Genomic DNA, 13,645 nt, shown 5'->3' on the forward strand with positions numbered 1-13,645 from the left:
CTGTGGAAAAAAGCATTTAACAAAGTGAAAGTTATTAACTCGTTTTTGCAGTGGTTTTCTGTGGCATCGAGCAATCGCCGAGATTACCCAGTCTAATCACATCCTGTAACCGTGGAACTGTCTCCACTTCCCCTGCAGGACTCTAGGATTTCAAAGTCAAGGTAACGCGGACCAAACTGGATTCTAATTAAAGTTGACATCAGGTGCCTCATGCTCCTTCCCCCCTCCTCCTCAGGCTTTCATCTAAATGATTCATGCTGAGAATACCAGGCCTTTCAAGCCGTTAGGTCCTCACAAAGGAATAACAACTTGATCACACAAAGAAAACATAGACAGATTTACAATGACACTGGCACAGTGTCTGTTCCACTAGCTTATATCAAGTTATATCAAACCAATGCAGAGGCACTCGGCTGACATTTTACATTTTTGCAGGGATGACTTTTTTTAAAGTATTCATGCTGGCAAACAAGAGGAAATTAAATCAGAGGCGTAAAAATGTTTTTCCAGCAGAATCACGTTGTGTTGTGGTGACAACATGCGACAGAATGCTCGGTTTCCAGGTGCGCTTATGTGAGTAGGGTGCAACCTGCTACATGACTGTCTGGAAATGAACGAGACAAGTGTTGGCCATATGTTGCACGCTGGAACATCGTCATTATGGCAGAGGATCAGTTCTAGCAATTCAGTGTCACTCTGGGTAGAGCAGCAGTTAAATGGCTAAAAGAAACATAAAATTGAATCCTTCTCTAAAATTGCAGAGGATACAGGTAGGCTAAATAATTGCTCAATAGAGAGATGAATAGTTGGAGTCCCCACCCCCACCCCACCCCCACTCACACACCCTTATAAGTGGGAAGAGGATTTATCTCTGTGAGAGAAAACCTGCCTTGAATTAAAGATGAGCTTCCCCTGCCTTTTGTCAGGCTATTGTGAACACCACAGCATATAGTACACAATAACTACAGGTATGCAAAAATAGGTTTAGTATAATGGTTTAGCTTTGTGGGGAAGCTGAACAGACTTACCATGACTTGGAACTGCCTGCAGGCTGAGTAAGAGTGTTGTGTGCTCTTATTATTTATGTTGGATTTGGGCTGGTGGTTTAGTTTCTAATGTCTGAGCCTTGAAAATGAAAACTGTTGTGCCTTTGGAAGATATTGGAAAGACTTCTCATGTTAACAGTGAAATGAGTTAGAATCTCCCCATTCACAGTGTTGGTCCTCAAACTATATATATATATATATATATATATATATATATATATATATATATATATATATATATATATATATATTTATTCAGGAATAATAGTGCACTCATATCTGCGTATCAGAAGATTTCTGTGTTTTGCATGTTTCAAAGCAGACAGTGACATAATGTGACCGTCATCGGTTGAGACAAAGGACGTGAAATGAGCAGCGACCAACTCGTCTCCGATCCTTCTCCCTGACTGTGGTGTCTTGCTGTGGGTTATTTTCCTCCCCAGCACCCTGGCCTCACTCTTATTCTTGACTTTAATGGAGAGTGACAGTAAATCACAATTACCCATACAAAACACTTTAAAAATAGTTTTTGAAAATGAGGCTGTCGTAATATGAAAGCTGAACACATGGTCCTTGCTCAAGTGTGTTTTCAGTGGGGACATCATATGTCGACAGTTCAGACAGGGGATAAAGGCGCTCATTACACAGTTACACTTTTGTCCTTGTTTGTCCCTAAAATGACGATAAGATCCAAGTAAAGGGAAAAAAACCCTTCATTTTCTGACTCAAGCAAATATACAATGACACTATGTTTTGTTCTCTTATTATTCTAATTGTGTCTCTAAAAGAACACTTTAGACATTTTAGAAATGTGACAGCCCGCCGCTTTGGCCAGGGCCTGCTACGTGGCCCTGCCTGTCCCTCTCTGTTGCCTTGCAGGTTCCTGGTAAGCTGAGTTAATTAGAGCAACTGGGGGCACCTGCTCAGTCTCCTTGGAGCATTTAAGCAGTTGCTTACTCTCTTCCTTCACTCAGCACCACGTTATTTGTTTGCTTGGCATCAGGCTTTAGGTTTACGCTACACATTGACATTCACTTTACACTGAAACACTCATCCAGCTGCTGACACACTGACTAACACACCTCATAAAGTTAATAATGGTTTTTGCTTTGTCTGGTTAATAAATTGGTAAACCATGATTAAAGCACTGTTTCTCACATTTATGTAAAGAGCTGGACTATGACAGAAATACACTTATTTGCTTTCTTAGATATCAAGCTTAATAAATGTATTAATGGAAGTACTATTTAAGTATTACATTTTTCCATTATTTAAATATCTATTATCTAGTATCTAATAAATACTTAAATAAATACTAGAAAAAGCCATTGTTAGGTAAGAAAGACAACCATTTCCAGTGGTCAATTTAGACCACCATTTGTTCTCACCAGCATATTCCTATAGTCGAAAGGTTTTAGACCCACATTAAGTTATTTGGTGTTCCTTAATTGGTCTTAGTGTGAACTCTTGTCCATCCCTCTGTCTTAGACCTGCGATAAACTGTTGGCCTGTCAATGGTGTACCCTGCGACTCACCCTGGGACAGCCAGGATAAACTTTTACTCCCTGTCACCCTGAACTGGATAAGGAGTTAAGGAGATGGAAAGATTTTTGAGAAACAAAATTTGACTGGCAACTTGTAATTGAGTGAAGTGAAGTCTTATTATCACTTGGGTTCAAGCAATGACAAAGTGAAATCCAGTAGATGATTTTTACACCTTCCTTCTCAGAAATAAAACCTGCTAATAAGAAAGTTATACCCCCGACACAGTGCATCAGCATCACCAGTGTAATTCTCTATTCTCACTATGGGTGCATAACAGTCTATACTGCAGCATGCAGCCAAGAGGCATAAAGGCCTATACATCACACACAGCTGATAACATTAATTGTGTCCAATTAATGTTTGTTCATTAAAGTGTAATTGTTCAGCTGTCTGTTTTAATTAAGCACAAATATAATCTCTTTTGGAGATAGTATGTCTGCATAACGACACAGCAAATAGATGGAAGCTTCGAGCTGTGACCAGACTACATTGAGACCATTGCTTTAAGTCGCCTTTACTGTATAGCTGTCTCTTATTAAAGAAGGCTAATTCAGTTTACACACACACACACAAACACACACACACACTCTGCAGTTATACACAGAGAATGAGAAGTGTGTTTACATTTTTTATTATAACTGTCAACTCTAGATGAGGTGAAAGTTGTTAAAGGGGAATAGAACAGTGTTTCCATTATGTTTTTCATGAGCCCCAGGACAGTTTATTTTCTATTAGTGAACATGAACTACTGTCCCCAACAGACAGCCACAAGAGAGGAAATGTTCCCCGTCACATATCATCCGGAAACTCCCATCATATAAGCTGTCAGAAACGTGTTATTTGTGAGTCTGGTTTGAATTGTGAGAATCAAGTGTAAAGAAATGTTCGAGCTTTCTCTTACTCCTTTGGAATAACATCTCAAAAGTGAGGTTACTTTTTCCCCCTCATCTTGTGGATCTTTAATCCTCTCATCTGTTATAATTTTCTGATTATTTGCCTCAGCTTTTAAAGCATTTATTTCGTGTGTGCAGCTACTCCCATCTAAGAGTGTAGATCCTATAACACCCGCCTTTAATTAACTCATTTGGCTGCTTTCATTTTTATTTTGGAGGGGGTGGGATTCTTTTTTTGATGGCAGGTGCCGAGAGAGCTTCGACTTAATTTGTGAAAAAGCATAGCGATAAAGTGACTGACTTTACTTTCTATTCAGATAAAAGTTAATCAAGCAGTGCTGACCCTGTGTGAGTGTGTGTATGAATCACAGTTTATCTGAGACACATCTGAAAGTTACCTAATGAATGTCACACCAGCTCCTTTGAAAATATATCAGAGAAAATAAAGCTGTGAGTGCTACTGGTATTTTAGGAATATAGGCAGAAATTTGAGGATGTGTGCTGTCACCGTTGACATAAAACCCCCTGGGGTATAAAGTGCTGTTCCCTACTTCAAACTTTTTTTTACACAAAGTTAGTTCCTGTTGAAATTTTTAAAAACCAAATCCCTTACTTCACAAAATATGACCAAACAGTACGTGACAAAACATTATGTTACAATTTAACTCATGACAGTTCAATTCTGTATATTTTCTGAAAAAGTACAGATGCAGCAGATTGTAGGGATTCCCAGCAGATGTGTCTTTTTTTCCATTTTAGTTCCTGGTCATTCTAAATATTTATTCACAAACAGTTCAAGAACAGTTTGGGAATTATGGAACTTTAAAAATACAATTTTATTTAAAATTCAAAAAGTACAATGTGGTTCAATGAGCAAGAACAGTGAAAAGACTCCCGTGGGACTCAACCAGCTCCTTGGTTTAACTTCCAGTGATCTTTCTGTGAGTAAACTTCATTTTCAGTTCAAGCCTGAGGAGTTAAATCAGTCACTGAGAAGCATCTTTAACAAGATAGCGTTCACAATCCATATTTCTGAAGGGTTTGAGAGTAAATAAATATTTTTTGGTTTATTCCCAGAGTTTGCATCACTGAGAGAAGTGTCGGCTGTCAAAATTGAACAAAATCAAGAGTGACAAATTATTATTATAACTGTTGTGACTGCAACGATAATTTCTGTTTCTAATGCCTGAGGTAGTAGCTTCTGATTGCATATATTGTCAGTCTGACACTCCAAAACCCCCATGATACTTTACTACCACAGAATGTTTGGAGTTTTTGAGTTATACGTGCAGCTAAATTAAACAAATAAATATTGCAGATCACTGTAGGACTCTTTTGTATATCTTGAACAAATGCACTAAATCCCAACACGACTGTATAGTATATTCATTCAGTATAGCCATATACAACAGTTGTACAATGGATTGCATTACATTTTAAATGGTTTCTGTTATTGCACCTATAGTTTTTATACAAAAACAGTGCAAATGTTAAAGCACCATCACCCTACTTTGTCCTAACTATGTCAGACAAGTTTACAAGGTCTGTGGTTTTGTAATACTGCTGTCAGAATGGTTAAAAACTAGCCAGTGAACCTACAAAATATTCAAAAGCATATCACATTTAGAGTGATTTAGAGGAAGGGTTTTGTGTCACAAATAAAGAAATCTAAATCTCAAAATCAGAAGAATCTCAAAACGTCCCATCAGGCACATTTAAGTGCAAGCTCATGAAAAAAAGAACAATTTGAGGAAGAAAGAAAGGTGGAATTCCCTATATACCTCGATGATATCAACATAAACATGGCATATGGCGCTCTGTATGCGACATTCATTGCTTAAGATGTATGCATATAATAATCTACATCTGGAAAGCATTGTAAAGGCCCTATGTTTCTATTCTCACTGCTATCCTCTGAATTATTTTCTGAGCTATAAAAACAATTTCCAGGAAAAAGAAGAAACACAAAGGAGATGAACTTTTGAACTACAGATTCCATGAGGTACTACTGTCATCTAAAACCAGTAAAAAAACATCCAGCGTGATTGAATACTGTATCGCTACATGATCTTAGATTTACATATTGCATCCCGTAAAATGAATTCACAGCACTGCAAGAGTTAAGGAAGAATTAAACCTGAACGCTTACAAAGGTAGCCAACGTGTAAACACTTGATTTTCAGACCTTTCAGTGAAGACTCTTGTCACTACTAAAACAATAATATGTAAAATATAAATCATGCATAAACGTCTTATGTTGAGTTCAGCTGCTTTCAACTTGCAGCGGATGTTATGCATGCAAGTCTAATGCTGGAAGTTGGAATGATTTGCAGCTGCTGTATTTGTGTTTTTATTTTCATTTTTTTGGTCCCTTCATTTCAAAGGTAAATTGCAAAGTATCTGCCTGAACTCAAGAGATAAAAGAGAGGCAATCGAGGTGGGTCCAGAAGGAATATTATTTATATAAAGAGGACAAGTGATGAAGTGGTAATAAAGGTAAACATTGTGTTGTGTTAGTGGCTACGATTTGCTTCAAGGCAGAGAACTGTCAGTGTTTCCCATCATTACTATAAGCATAGTCCCCTCCACAGGAGCACAAACAGAAACAAAAAAAAGCATGATGTAAAGACTCTCAGCAGTGAAGAAGAACCTCTTCTCTTTTCTCTCCCCTTTCTCCCCATGATTAGCATTTCAAACAGTCCTTGTTTTGCATCAGAGCTTCATGCTTGTGTGCATGCCATCACAGCCTTGCAGGTGGTGGCCCGTCCAACCAGTGGAGTCAAAAAGCAGCCTTTGTGTATGCAGTCGTGTGTGTGTGTGTGTGTGCGTGTGTGTGCGTGTGTGTGTGTGTGTGTGTGTGTGTGTGTGTGTGTGTGTGTGTTTGTGCCGTGTTTGAGAGAGTGCTTCTTTGTAGAAAGGGAGCTGACCTCATATGAAACTCAGAGTAAGTTAAGAGACAGGGTTGTCTACAAATGCTATATAATAATAAATTTCTCAGAATTTGTTGGCTTCTGCTTTGAGAGAGTTACAGGCCACTGACTGGATTCACATTCTGCCTCCTGAAAATCCACAAAATCTCTTTTTAAGTGTCTGCCAGCAGACCCATCCAAACTTTGATTGAGTGCATCACAATGTGCCCAGAATATCAAGCACAAAACACAATGATAGACTTTTGCAAAAGCTGTCCATTTGGATTGGAAAAGGTGCTGCATCATTTTATCCCAGGTCAATTGCTAATAGATTCTCTACGCCATGGCATTAACACAAACCAAAATTGTTCCAAGACAAAGCAAATTAAAATGATGATTTTCTGCAAAGCTGAGCCATATCTAATTAAATCTATATTGTTCTGTGCTCCATCTGACGGGGCATTCCCTATCCTCACAGTGTAATGTTATTTAAGTTGACCGAGGCAGACCAGTATGGGCTTGCACTGATTAACTGGAGCTTCTGTCTTGCTACCGTGTCACCTGAAAATGAAACATAAATGAAAAAAGGAAAATTACATTTTGATTTTTCTCCATCACAATGATTTCAGTGCATCTGAAAAGAAAGTTAAATACTGTCGAATTTGTTCTATTTTCAATCTATCCCTCGTTAAACTCCACTCATTACCCGAATCATAGCTGAGTATCTGTAATGGCTTGTGAGGGATTGAATTTCTCCAAATTCTAAGAAAGCGTGTGGTGCCGCGATAAGAGAAATACTCTCTATCTCAAGAATTTGCAAACAGCTGTCAATGATGATGTAAAATTATGTTAAGTACGCATAATTTCAATTTACTGCTTACTAAGCTATTAAGCATCCATTAGATGCAGAGAAGTGAATGAGTGAACAAGGAAGCAAATTCATTAGTGTACACTACATATTGCTGATAAAAATCTGCTTGAGACAGCTGTTAATTTCCACAGCAAAATCCACAGTGCTAAACCAGAAGTGAGCAGTGTGTTTTTATTTACTGTGTAAAGTAAAGCAGCCAGTAAAGTGTTTTAAGCTGTATGCCCGATCTGTGAGCAAAAGGCTCAAAAAGCTCAGTGAACGTAACAAATGCAGGGGTTAGCAAAAAGGACAAAAGTATGTGCTTTTGTTCTATTCTGTTGGGAGTATAATCTGATGATCACATGACTTCTGTAGACAGTGATCGCTTTCTATATGCTGCCTGTGTTCACTTTCCCTGTCTCACTATAAAATATTCTCTACTATGAATCATTTATAGAATACAGCTGATCAAAAAGGCAACTTCTGAGAATGTGCATTTTAATTATTTATTTATTTATTTATTTGAATACAGTGGGGTTTCCTTTGGTCGTCAGATTTAATTACATGGGTTTTACTGCTTTGGGATTAGTTCACAGCTTATTTCATGTTTGTCCTCTTGGCCCCATCATTCACCAGATTATAGAATTAGGGTTTCTGAGCCCACTGTGCCTGGTGCAAGCAAAGGGGTTGATATGGGCACTGGGAGCAGTGATTATGCTTGATTGTGGAATCTTTGAGCATCAAAGGAGAGCTTACTAAAATAAAGCTTTATGATGAGCGTTCACAAGTTTGTCAGACCCTGTTTGCATGAAAGTGAACAGTGAAAATGGAGAAGAGTTTTTTGTGCGACTGTATTTAAGCATCTATAAATACCATGTATGAAATTAAAGTCACTATGCGTTATTTCTTTTGTTGGGCTGCTTCCACTGTGACTCTGGGTGCACCCAAAATAATCTATTTTCATTTTAAAATATGTAATTTTTACAACCGCTGGGGCTCATGTCCAAACTAGTTCATTCTCTACAGAGCTGTAAATGTAGATTTTGGGAAATAATAATGAATCAGTCCAGCTGCCTTCTTTTCAAACACTGAAGACTAGCATGGCTGGATGACTGAGAACATAGATAGACATTACAGACTCAGTTTTAGTTTGTAAATTCCAGAACTATGAATAGTCCTAAACTGGCAGAAACAATATTATAGATGTACACTTACTGAGTGGGTTTTTTCATCACTAAATTAAGTCAAAATATTACAGTTAGCCCAAAATAATAGGATTTCATCCTTCATATGTTGGTTATCCCGCAACACTAAATTGGATAAGCAGAGGAAGATGGATGGATGGATGGATGGATGGATGGATCTTTCCTTGGTATGGCTTCCACTAAAGATGGACTAATTTTGACATTACCATATTAGGTTTGCAACAACTTTCTGTAACAGTTTCATTATCGTTGGACTGATTTCATTATCAGTCAAAACAACTTTTTGCCATTGCTTTTTCCTCTGAATCCTCTGCTTCCTGTTTACACCCGCAAAATACATATCCAGTATGTATATAACTAATCAGTGTGATACAAGTATACATGCATTAAGTGAAATTGATTTTGTACTAAAATATTGATTTGGGTGAATAATGTTTAAAACATTGTTTTAAGATGAAAAAGTTATTGTGTCGATGTAACCTCAGACTATTGCAGGCCCTCTGCTCACCTTTGTAGTCTTCACTTTATTTCCAGAGATGCATGACCAGCCAGTGAGGTCAGGGAGGACTCTGCACTCCTCCCCCTGCAGACACGGCTCCATTTTACACCACCATTTCTGTCGCACAATAGAGGCTGGAGGGGGAGACGAACACAGCAAAAGGTCACTTTATAGACAAAAGGACTTCAAAAAAGGCCTTGTTTGGAAAAAAGCATCTCAATCAAATGTCACACTCTTACGATCCTTAAATGCCTCAGTATTAGTGGACTCCAGTGAAACTAACTCTACTCTGACCTGTAATACATGCGTGTCATGAGGAAATATTTCAGTTTAAGAGAGCTGAAAGAGGGTCCTAGTAATATTACCTTCAACACAAGAGGGCAGAGCCCTTGTTGTCCCCGCTACCTGTCCTGGGAAGCAGGAGCACTTGACAGTTTGAGAGCGTTCTTCAATTTTGTTCTTGTTGCAGCAGCGATGAGCAGCAACCACTTCACAAGTCCCTGTCCTCTCCTGTGATGACCCTGAGAAAGAAATTTTGAAGGGAATGATACCAATCTTCTACGCTGAGTTTTGCGTGCAGGTTGCGGCAGCCTGGCTGATTTTACTCTTTTAAAAATGATAGAATTATAGGCAATCACTTCTAGGCTTAATGACGTCTGAGATCTAATCTTTTGTTACAGTTAGAAAACAGTTTAGTTCTTATTGATTAAACCTAATTTTGCTGTTTTTGAAGCTACAGCTCCACCAAGTGGAGGAAATGCACTAGCACTCATGCACCAGGCAGGGGGATGGGGCTTCAAATGCTGCAAACATATTAGCAGCAATTATCATTATGTTCAGTAAGCTAATTTCATGTTTCACATTATCAGAAATTAGCATAATAAAGAACACGAGCAGACATTTCAAAGCAGCATCTGCATCTCTGCACAGAAATATGCATAAAGGAATGCTGCTTTTAGGGATTATCACTGATGAGTCATTCGGCTGCACTTAAAACTGAACTTCCAGTTTAAGGGGTGCTAGAGAGCAGGAGAAACAAGCCCACAAAAAAGGCATGAATATTGCTAATTTTGAACTGAGGTGTCAGGCTGGCTCCATGGCCAACAATACCTGCAGGATTCGGAAATTCATAATTAAACGGTGTTTTAAATCAGACTACAATTAAAGCACTCATGCCAAATGCAAAATTATTCAAAACATAGAGATGGGTTTAGGGCTTAACATTGCAGTTGTTTGTGAGTGTATTTTCTTAAGTAGAAATTCATATACTTCACTGAAATGTATCCATTTTCTTCTGTACTGGACTTCTTCTCCATAGCATTTCAGTCACAAATATGCCCTTTTTATTCAGCCACATTTGTCTGACAGCTAGAGGTTAATAGTTACTTCTTTGTTACATCATATTGAATAACACTGTATAAGCTTAAAAATTAGATTCAAGTAGTGCTTCCCAATCATTTCTGCATTTGAGCCCTCACAAAAACAGTTTCTATGTGGCAGTTCAACTGTATAATTGTCTGCTTGTACCTGTTCAGATCCATGATCTGCTATCATAAAAAAAGACTAATTGTAATCTTTGTTTACATGACTATTAATGTTATAGCATAATCTTAAAATTAAATTAAATCTAATATGTTTCACAAAACCACACATTTGACCACTTAGAGGGGGTCTGACCTCTAGGTTGGAAATTGGTCAAACTACAGTAGGCTAATATGGTTTAACGAATTCATAACCTCAGGAGGGAATGTTCTACAGAATCACTACTTTAGAACTCTGAAGACATACTATGAAGCTCTGTATATATGACATGAAAACATATTTACATCTAAAAAAATAAAATAAAATAGCAAAAATGTTTCTCTGGATCTTGTTGCAAAAGCTGAGCCTAGTCCCAGTCTCTACACTCACAGACTCACAGGCTTTGATGCACCTTCCTGCTCAGACCGTGAGAGGTTTAGGACTGTCCCAATTTTAAATCATCAAGTGCATGGGAGCTCTCTCTTATCAGACATTTGGATCCCTTTATGCAAACTTTCCACAAGTCTGCATTTCCACAGATTTTGAACTACCAATAGTCCAACGTGTTGGGATGTTATACCCTAACATTACAAACAACAACAAAAAAAGACTTTAAATAGGCATTAAAAACATATACCATATAAGACTTACTTTATTTGTTTGTAATACTTTAACTTCAATTTTTTCCCAATTATGCTTGTGTTAAGAGCAGAGCAAGAATCTGACAACTGCCTTTTCTTCTTTCTAAAGTAAAGTAAAGACTGGAAGATGTTCAAATCAGGCAGTTACTCTCTATGGCTGTTTTTGTGATGAAGAAAATAAGAATGTGAAATAACAAGTCCCACTCACAACAGTATGAAATATTATTGTATTTGAGCATGTGCAGCCTCCAATTCCTTACCAGATGACAACAATTAAGTCTGTGAGGGTTTAGCACTTATGCCTTAGGGTGGCACTGGGCCTTTAACTGTCTACCAGACCAACACAATAGTGACCAAAAACCCATAATGAGTTCCTCTGGGGGTGCCAATGGTCTGGTTGGGTCTTACCTGTCTTTCCTCTGGAGCTTTGGTTGCCACTGGACACAAGCTGGATGCAGAGGCTCATTATACACAGCAGGAGGAGACCCCAGTGTAATGCTTGTGTCCTTATGTTCATCTTCATCTTCAAGTGTCTGCACAAAAAAAAAATATTCATGCAAACTTTAAGAGACAATTTTCCTTAAACAAATTAAAAATACCATATTAAACTCTTTTGATATATTCTCACTCTGACAAGTGGTCCTCCAGATCATAGAATCTATTTGCTCGATTATGACTCTGACATCACCAAGATAAGCCAAGGCAAATCAAAGAAATGCCAACAAAAGCCTGATGAGAGGCAGACGAGAGTAGGTCCTTGCACTCATTTCTGAGATTATCCTTTCAGCTGTGAACGGCTCTGTGTGCAAAGCTAAACACTTCCTCCAAAACAAGCTGTATTCTACATGAGGCACAGAAAAAAAATGGGACACAGACTTTTATGTCAAATTACAGCAATAAATTATACAGAGCAATGTGGCATCAAGCAATGCATCATTGCGCTACATGGCTTGAGGCATTTTCATTCATCACTAAACCCCCTCATATAAAGTTTAAGGCTCCAATTATAGCTATTATAGCATGATTTTCGTCATTGATTTAACTGTGGATTACTTTCTTAATTCATTTGTCAAGTAGACAGTTTAAGATGTTCTACAGAAAATGTGTGGGAAAAGTAAACACTACAATACAGGCAATCAGTTTTAGTTTAGTGTGGGGAATTTCCTTTTTTTCCATTTAAGTCGTGTCTTTTAATGCATCATTTCTGAAAACAAACAAACAAACAAACAAACGAATATCTAAATATTCATACACTCAACTTGTTTTTTCTTCCTTTTAGTATTTGAACCAACACTGCTAATGATGCGATCTCACATAAACGATCTACATCAGTTTTGCTTCTGCAATTTGAATTTTTTTGATGGATAAATTCTTAATAATTCACCCACTTACTTGTGCTCGGGTTACTGATGTGTATAATGAACCGCTGCTGAAGTCATCATCAGTGTCGGTGTCAAAAGCAAGCGGATCACATCGGTTCAGCGAGGTTGGTAAAGTTCGCTGCAAATGTTACTCTCCACTTTCTGAAGAGGCACGAATCAGAGTGAGAAAAGGGAAGAAGAAAGGGGGGGAGCCTGCAGCTGATATAGATTACAGTCAACACACCGGCTAAGTGAAAAGCTGCACCTTCACACATCATCTGCTCTCCCCGGAGTTACACTGTACCTTTCAGCCAGGATGCGATGTGAGAGATGTGTTGCTCTGTGAACACAGCGGGACAAGCCTGTCAGCTATTCCCGTCAGGAAAATTAAATCTTAATCAAGACACAAGCCATCTGTCTCCCGAGCAATATGTGGCCACTTTCATTAGCGCCATAAGAAGCTTAAAGTGAGTATCGACATCCTGTCACACAGTGGACGGAGAGGATAAACTGCATCTGAGGAGGGTAGAGTCCTGTGGGGTTTTTTTTTTTATTCGTTTCCACTTTTTTGTCTTTTAACCAGAAAAACGGTTAAATATACTATCAGGATATTATCTTCTTAGGTTTGAAGAATATTCTTAATTAATAGGTTGCAAAGGGTAAAACATCCCCAAATATATATTTATACAGTCTTTCCACGATGTTACAATGTAAACCGAGATTAAAATAAATAAATAAACGGGATAGTGATTAAGATAAGAATAACGATTAAGTGGAGCAGCTATCAGTTTGTGTTTATATCAACACCATAATGAGTTTTACGGTATATGACTGTTCCTTTTTTTCGCGCAATCATTCATTTGCAAATGTTAGCCTGTTGCCAGGCTATTAGTACTGTTAATAGTAGCCAATAGTAAAGACGAGCGTGGACTCCCTTCAGTGATGAGTGTTGATGTCTTAGTTTGTCTACTACATGGGAATTTGGAAAGATATAAAGACAACAACCACTTCCATAGTTAGGGAGAGTTAAAATGTAAATAAATATACTAAACAATTTTTTGCATTTCATATGAACTTTTCAGTTGTTATAGAATTAATCATAAAACACATGACAATCCAAGTGCCTCTAGATTAAAAAGCTTAATGCACCATGTGTATATACTGTGATAGTTGTC

At 37.9% G+C, this 13,645-nt stretch overlaps 1 protein-coding gene across 2 annotated transcripts; it reads right to left on the reverse strand.

Annotated features, from left to right (window-relative positions):
- Positions 1 to 1,296: 1,296 nt before the first annotated feature.
- LOC146494448 (chemokine-like protein TAFA-4) lies at positions 1,297 to 13,628 on the reverse strand. 2 transcript variants are annotated; one of them, XM_085146458.1, is made up of 5 exons: positions 12,502 to 13,628; positions 11,518 to 11,642; positions 9,313 to 9,468; positions 8,957 to 9,081; positions 1,297 to 6,954 (listed from the first exon to the last, which is right to left on the reverse strand). In XM_085146458.1, the coding sequence occupies exons 2-5, from the start codon at positions 11,630 to 11,632 to the stop codon at positions 6,943 to 6,945; spliced, it is 408 nt and encodes a 135-aa protein (XP_085002584.1). In that variant the 5' UTR covers positions 11,633 to 11,642; positions 12,502 to 13,628; the 3' UTR covers positions 1,297 to 6,942. The 2 variants fall into 2 exon arrangements, with proteins under 2 accessions (XP_085002584.1, XP_085002582.1); XM_085146456.1 differs by lacking the exon at positions 1,297 to 6,954 and having other exon boundaries at positions 6,962 to 9,081.
- Positions 13,629 to 13,645: the final 17 nt, after the last annotated feature.

This window comes from Neolamprologus multifasciatus, chromosome 20, assembly GCF_963576455.1.
Source record: "Neolamprologus multifasciatus chromosome 20, fNeoMul1.2, whole genome shotgun sequence".
NCBI lineage: Eukaryota > Metazoa > Chordata > Actinopteri > Cichliformes > Cichlidae > Neolamprologus > Neolamprologus multifasciatus.